This window comes from Sinocyclocheilus rhinocerous, unplaced genomic scaffold (genome assembly GCF_001515625.1).
Source record: "Sinocyclocheilus rhinocerous isolate Xijiao unplaced genomic scaffold, SAMN03320098_v1.1 scaffold185, whole genome shotgun sequence".
In the NCBI taxonomy this organism is placed as follows: Eukaryota; Metazoa; Chordata; class Actinopteri; order Cypriniformes; family Cyprinidae; genus Sinocyclocheilus; species Sinocyclocheilus rhinocerous.
The window spans coordinates 2,668,679-2,677,006 of NW_015662163.1; the positions used below are offsets into that span (position 1 = coordinate 2,668,679).

The window sequence follows — 8,328 nt, forward strand, 5'->3', positions numbered from 1 at the left end:
AGATGGATGGATGGATAAACAGAGCAGATAGATAGATAGATAGATAGATGGATAGATGGATAAATGGATGTATAAGTGGATCGATAAGTGGATGGATGGATGGATGGATGGATGGACAGATAGATGGATGTCCTTGTTTAGAAGATAAGTTGTCTGATATGGACACATTCAAATTTTGTTCTTGAGGCGGGAGAGTGTAATTCTGAGAGGGCAGTGCCCATCCGGCCCCAGGTTAATGACCTATTTAGTCTGAATAGATAAACATGCCCTTAGTAGTTAAAACTGCAGTGTTGTCCTCTGTTAGCAGCAGTTTAAAACTATTCATGAAACAGCCTCTGTTTCATTATTACCAGCAGTTGTGAAGACCTTAGGGAAGGTTTTCATATGAAAACAGCCATCAATCTTAACACTGTATACCTCTGGGGAAGCGTCACATTGCATGCTCATTAAAGATTCATCACACATTTAGAAGCATCCTTCAAAGATGCAGAAACAGTGGAGATATTGATCCTCGATGACACCGATCATCAAAGAATTCCTGTAGATGAAAGAACGATTGAGCAACGGCTATTCAAAGGTGCTGATGATTTTAACTACCACACTAATACAATGTGAAGTAGAGAAAATAAAAGGCAGATGCCAATATCATAACAGTGATATTACCAGTGGTGTTTAATTCATTCTGTGTTCAAAGCACAAAGCCATCAGCTTTGCTTTCTAACTAAGCTAAAGTGTCAGAATAGTCAAATTTCACTCTCAGTAATGAGTCACAAGCCCAAACAGATGACAGACTGATTGTAAACAGAGTGGCGAGAGGGTTGATAGCTCAATTTCTAAACCATGTGACTCATATTGCTGCCTAGACAGCATCCTAATCATGGAAACTTTAAGTGAACAATTTGAAGTGTTCTACATAGTTAGCAACTCCACTGCCTACACAAATAGTGCTTTGCATGCTACTTCAATTGATTTCAAAATTGTTATCATTAGCATGTTGCTAAGCTAACGCAGCAATGCTTTAATGAACATGAAAACACAAAAAAATCTCAAAAAAAAAAAGTTCAATTCTTGATCATTTTCATTAACTGGTTGATATGCAAGTTCATTTGTATTCTACATTTCTTTCCTTAGATAAACATGCCCTTAGTAGTTAAAACTGCAGTGTTGTCCTCTGTTAGCAGCAGTTTAAAACTATTCATGAAACTGCCTCTGTTTCATTATTACCAGCAGTTGTGAAGACCTTAGGGAAGGTTTTCATATGAAAACAGCCATCAGTCTTAACACTGTATACCTCTGGGGAAGCGTCACATTGCATGCTCATTAAAGATTCATCACACATTTAGAAGCATCCTTCAAAGATGCAGAAACAGTGGAGATATTGATCCTCGATGACACCGATCATCAAAGAATTCCTGTAGATGAAAGAACGATTGAGCAACGGCTATTCAAAGGTGCTGATGATTTTAACTACCACACTAATACAATGTGAAGTAGAGAAAATAAAAGGCAGATGCCAATATCATAACAGTGATATTACCAGTGGTGTTTAATTCATTCTGTGTTCAAAGCACAAAGCCATCAGCTTTGCTTTCTAACTAAGCTAAAGTGTCAGAATAGTCAAATTTCACTCTCAGTAATGAGTCACAAGCCCAAACAGATGACAGACTGATTGTAAACAGAGTGGCGAGAGGGTTGATAGCTCAATTTCTAAACCATGTGACTCATATTGCTGCCTAGACAGCATCCTAATCATGGAAACTTTAAGTGAACAATTTGAAGTGTTCTACATAGTTAGCAACTCCACTGCCTACACAAATAGTGCTTTGCATGCTACTTCAATTGATTTCAAAATTGTTATCATTAGCATGTTGCTAAGCTAACGCAGCAATGCTTTAATGAACATGAAAACACAAAAAAATCTCAAAAAAAAAAAGTTCAATTCTTGATCATTTTCATTAACTGGTTGATATGCAAGTTCATTTGTATTCTACATTTCTTTCCTCATCCACCATCTTGGACTGGGGAAAACAATGCTAAATGCTAATAATAAAAAATAATGTTAAATGTTAATAATAAAGACATTAAGATCCACTGATGTAAAGGTCGTAGAGTTTGTACAATCTCATCCTAAATAAAATGTCTTTGCTCTTCAGGTTGGAGGGAACAGAAGACAAATTCCGGAACAGAGAGAGCAGGCCTGAAGATCTGCAGACAATAGCCGAACTGAAGGATATGGTGGCCGAGAGAGAATCTTTGGTCAAGAAACTGGTGGTAAGAGCATTTTAAGAAGTGTGACATGCTCATTCACAATATCTCAGGTTTATTGTGAAATTTCTCAGCTGTGAATGCTGTTACACAAGACGAGGTATCCCACGGGTGCTCGGTCCTGCTGAGATTAGCAGAGTCTCGCAAGACTGGAGGGATAGATCTATTTCAGGACAGACAACCCTGCTGAAAAGACCAGCTTAATCCTGCTCTAGACACAGTGACAACTGCTTTTCTATGAAAGTCACCCCTTAAAACAATGGTGGTTTACGAAAAGACTTTCTTTGCTCATAAAATAGCTGTGTTAGATGTTTGGCATCTATGTTTCTTGTATCTTTCAGATTCAGACCACAATAAAATTGCACTAGCACCTGCTAAAATTACACCAGCTAAGCTGTTTTGTTTTAACAGTGAATTTACCTGATGCATTGAAACCATTTAATCAGTGACGCATACAAATGATTACAAGTAAAGTTGAATTACTTAACCAAAGCTGAAATGAAAATAACATATGGTTTGATACTGACGATTATATAACTTTTGTAGTTATGTGGATATGTATGAAAGCTTATTTCTGCCACAGGATGGATGGATAAATAAATAAATAAAGGTAATTGTGACTCTTTTTTTCTCATAATTCAGACTGAATTGCAAGATGACACAGTCACAATTACCTATAAACTCAGAACTGCATGATTTAAACTCATACTTATGAAATAAATTTGCAATTGTGAAAATAAAAAGTCAGAGTTGTGAGATAAAAATATTACCTTTTTTATTTTTTATTCCATGGTGGGGAAAAAAGTCAGAATTGTGAGTTCTGACTTTTTTTTTCTCAGAAGAAGCCAGAATTGTTAGATAAATAGTCAAAATTACCTCATTTGTTTTATTTATTTAAAGGCAAATCTGGCTTCCATAGATATGTGATATTTAATGAATGTAAGGAAAGAAAAATAAACATTATGAATGTCAAATGGGATTAAAATAATGTCAGTTTAGCTTCATTTGGTCACTTATAATGACAGTTTATTATTATTATTTTGAGGAACATAAGTGGTGGTGGGAACTCAAAAATATCCTGTTTTAATTCAAATGTAGCCTATGTTTTTATATTGCTTATATTTAAATGTATACATTTAGATTTTAAATTCACATTGTGTCATGGCTATTTTTGTGATTTTGTTAAAATATTTTTTCGAGTTATGATACAATTTCTTACTGTATGGACTTGTAAAATGCACATAGAAAAATAAAATAAAAATATATATATTAAACAATTTCACATGAAATAGTATTTTTAGTAGAAGCTTACATTAATTTTTGTTCATATATTTAATCTGGCAAAACACTTAACTAGCAGATGTTTGTGTTGAGTCACGTGTTCTGGAGACAAAAGGTGCTCTTATGTCAGTGTTGTTATATTGTCCATGAATATCATGAGAGATCTACTTTTCCTTCCAGGATGACAAAAAGTTTTACCAGCTGGAGCTTGTCAACAGAGAGACCAACTTCAACAAAATATTCAACACAAATCCTAATGTTGGTGTCATTAACCCTCTTGTCAAGGTAAGAGTTCTTCTTTGTACTCTGCTGTGTCCTTGTGTGTGGAGCTGGTAGTTGGTTAGTTTAAGATGTAGTTGCTGTTCCAAAACCTAGTGATCTGCTTAAAAAAAAAAAAAGCTTGGCAGAACACAAAGAAATAGAACGAAATGCATGTTCATATGTGTATACATCGTCTTTACGTTGTGTCTAATATATAGACAGTAGACAGCGAGGCAGCTCACTAAGTTTTGGAAATGACAGCAGTGAATGAGGCTTGATAGTTCATCTTGAATGTAATTTCTTACACTGTATTCTAGCCAGGCATGACACAAAAAAGCAAAAAGTGATAAATTACTTGAGTATATTGCTAATTGGAGTTCCCAACCAGCTGCACAGATATCATGACAGTCACTTGGTTCCAATTTTTTGATAAAAATCCTTTTCTACAACTGTATATTAAACATCATATATGCTCTGTTTACTGTGAAAATTACTTTAGTAGATGTGTTGTGCCTGGTTAGGGTGGAGTGTTGCTGGGGTGCAATCAAAGGCAATACAACTGACATGCCGGACTGTTCATTGGAAACACTGTTCACTGGGAGCATGTTAGAGCTCACACACACACACACACACTCAACACACACACACACAACACACACACACACACAGACACACACACACACACACACACACACACACAAACAAACAAACAAACAAACAAACAAACGCACAAACACACACACTATTAAAGGGATTGTTCTCCCAGAAATGAATATTCTGACATAATTTACTCACCCTCATGTCATTCCAAACCTGCATGGAAACAGAAAAATGTATTATATTATACTGGATAGTTTCTTCCATGCAACTGCAGTGAACAGGGACAGAAGCTTTCAAGCATAAAAGGGACAAAAAAATCCACATGAAAGTATCATAAAAGTAGTGCATACAATTTGCAATTCTCTTGAAGCTGTATGATATATTTTCTTATTCTTATCGGTGAATGAAATGTTATTTTTATTTAATTTTTGTAGTCTGAAAACTTGTTTGACATGAAATACTACCATACCACCTATGCAGAAACTATTGTATTCATAATTTTATGCTAAAATAGTATTTATTAGTATTTTAATATTTTCACTTAGGTTTTCATTTTATATTTCATTCTATTTTTTATTTACATTTAAGTTCAAGTATTAGCAATTTTGTTGTTTGTTATTTTTTTAGGTTTTTTTTGTTGTCTTTTTTGTATTTTTTTTATATTTCTATTTAGCTTTTGTTTCAGTTTCAGTTTTAGCAGTTTTAGTACTTAAATTAGTACTTAAATGTATTTATTTAATTTATTTGCCAAGGCAACATTTCTAATTTTCACATTTTTGTTTAGGTTTTTACGTATTCCATCTTATATTTGTAGTTTATTTTATTTCAGATTTATTTTAATTAAAAAACATTTTTTATAGTTTTAGATTTTATTTTGGATATTCTCAGTGAATCAATGAATGCGAATGATTAATTTTTGAAAAAATAACTGTTTTTCTGATCTTCAAAGTAATCGTATAAGCTCAGAATACTATTTTTATGAACTTTTCATGGTCCATTTGCATCCATTTTGAAGCGTAAAAACCTCGCAATTGCATACAAAAGAGCCCGTATAAGATTCAAAGTCATACAGGTTCAAAACAACGCTATGGTGAGTAAATGATGACCGGAGTTTCATTTTTGAGTGACTCCCTTTAACTTCCTGTTTTTCCAGAGCTTGAGAGAAAATGATGTTTGTTCCATACGTCACAGCAGTTCCTGACCCAGTCTCAACAATGTCATTCTGTTTGACCAGATATTTCACCGTTGCCCTCATCTGTGTTCTATAACTTCCAAGTGTCGGTGATTACATGTGTATTTATGTGTGTGTGTGTTCACGTGTGACTGTCATTGTCTCTCGTTGCTCCGCGTTCTCTTCCTGTTTAGACATCCAGTTCTTCTTTGCTCTCCAAGCCATTCTTCTTTCAGTCTGAAATTTTCAACAGCCTCTTCCTCTGACACATCTCTTTCGACTCATTTTGATTTGATTGGCTGAGAGCGACTGATGCTTCCTCTGCTGAGTGTTGCGAGCTTGACTTTCAGGGTGGGCGTTTGTTAGGAAGCAATCATTAGGAGAACCTCTCAAAAATGGAGCGTCAAGCTCTCCCAACTTCCTTTTTGTTTGCTTTTCTTGTTGTCCTATGTAGCAAAAGCGAAAGAACGACAAATCAGCCACCCGATTCAGCAGCTCGGCCAATCTTAGGGCCAATGTGGAGGCTTCCGGGACAGGGAGCGGCCAGCCCCAGCCCAACCGCCTCGAACCCATCCCCAACTCCCCCATTCACCAGCTGGAGCCTAACACGAGCAAACCCCTGCCCCCACCAACCCCTCTCACCGAACCCAAGAAATTGACGAGGTGAGGCGCACCTCATCACGGCAGACGTCTCGCTCTCTGCACCACGGGCCAGCGGACAAACACACCAGCACACTGAAAACCGATAGCCCACTTTTCTAGAGACAGCTGTTGTATCCCTTTTATGTGCTGAGGAAATGCACACCTAAACTTCTGATGGTTTGCTTTGTGTTTGCATCTCCCAGGCTCCTCTCTGCCTAACAGAGAGTGTGAAATCTGGAATTACGGCTCCGAAGAAACAAGTAATTAACTCAAATAATGAGTGCGTCGCCCTGGTCCCAGACTTGGGCCGTATTACAATTCGCATTTGGATTGGTGCTATTTGAAGGATGTGCTGCGTTTCGCGGGGAAAATGTAGGAGAATTTAATTTGCCACGCCAAAAAGTTGGCAAAAAATCATTCACATTGATTTTTAATTTTATTTTCATAGTTGGTACGCTTGTTCGGAATGGTATGCTATCATACTAAACACATAATAAAAATATATTTTGTATGCATGATATACTATATATTCCAAAATGTGCGGTATACAACAGTTTGCTAGGCGGGGTTCTGTATCCCATAATGCAATGGTCTTGGTTTAACCTTTCAATTTCCATGACGATTGAGCATCCCTTTTCTTTCCTTTTTACGGCATTTTACACTAAATGTAATTTTATTTTTTATTTATATACTAATATAGTATTTATTAGGGATGCACCGATAGTATTTTTTCTGGCCGATACAATACCGATTTTAACAAACAACTGTTGGCCGATACCGATACCGATATTGGTCAATTGCATAATGCAGGGCTTAAAAACAAACAAAAAAAAGATTGGTTCACTCCGAGCAGAATCGGTATGTGAACGTTTCTGTTCCTGCGTTCCTCTGTGAAACCGGTTTGAGTAGAAAACATACTGGTTAATAACGTTGTTTTTTAAACTTTTTCTTTGCTAATAATAATAATAATAATAAAATACAGTGTTTTATTTACTCAAAAAGACAAAAAATCATGAAGAGAGTCTTGATCTCGCTTAGTCATAGCCAATACAGCATCATCTTTTCTAGATTTAGCAAAGACCAAGTGTATTAAACATAGGAAAAAACTGTCAACGCATTAAAAACATTAAAGTATTTTTTTTCAAGATATTTAAATATGTTTCAGCATGGATAAAAAAAACTCTACTCCTAAGCGTTTTGAGAGGGGAAAAAAACAGCCTAAATTAATAGGCTGTAGGTTGCATTTTATTATTACATTCAGAAATAATGTAGGCTAAAATACCAGTAAATTAAAGCAAAATTACAAACACGATTAGGCTATTTTAGTTCCCTTCTCTCCACAACAAATCCTCTAAAGTTGTGCTAAATATAAGCGTCAAGCCAAAACGAATTCATTTAAAAACAAAACTGAAGCCTACCTCTCATTCTGCAGGAATCCAAATGTTTCCATATTCGCGAAGTATCTGGATGCTAACCTATTTATTAAACTATAGGCTTTGTTCTTCACTCGCATTATCGACGTAAAACATCATCCTTCACATATAGGCTATGTCAGCAGTGTGGCGCTGGTCACACTGAATGGCACAGACTGTACTACGGACTATTTAAATTGAGCTGTGTAAATTTTAATGTTTTTTAACTGTATTTTATTTTGATAATGAACAGGCTGCGATGTCAAATTAGCAAAAATTTGTTGTATGTGCGTGTGAGGCACCGATGCGATCACTGCATTGTTTTACCAACTGTTATGGGTAGGCTAATTTATGGTCATAACAATGCTGGTTGGTCATACAGATAGAAGCAAAACATCATTCAAAACTGTAAAGCTTTTGCAAAATAAAGAACACGGCTTTCTGCCGTCTCGTTCCCCCCCCCGTGAACTTCGGCGTGCATTATTATCTGAAACTCAGCACAATTTTTTTCTTTCGTTTTGTTAATCTGTTAATGATTTAAGTGAAATATATTTTGTCTATAGGCCTATATATTCCTTTTTATGTAGCCAATATAGTTTTATTCTGTTTTCTCCGTTCACAGAAACGCTGCAGGTGCGTGATGTGACCTTGTGTGAATCCGTGTTCTACACTGGTTTCAAACAAAAAGCTGCATAT

At 35.9% G+C, this 8,328-nt stretch overlaps 1 protein-coding gene across 1 annotated transcript in view; it reads left to right on the plus strand.

The window, feature by feature from the left end:
- LOC107727572 (protein FAM184A-like) overlaps positions 1 to 8,328 on the plus strand; it is a 159,382-nt gene that overhangs the window by 140,952 nt on the left and 10,102 nt on the right. Inside the window, exons 15-17 of the mRNA XM_016537471.1 lie at positions 2,154 to 2,271; positions 3,727 to 3,831; positions 6,033 to 6,241. Coding sequence (XP_016392957.1) covers positions 2,154 to 2,271; positions 3,727 to 3,831; positions 6,033 to 6,241 — 432 coding nt within the window. The remainder of the gene's footprint in view (positions 1 to 2,153; positions 2,272 to 3,726; positions 3,832 to 6,032; positions 6,242 to 8,328) is intronic.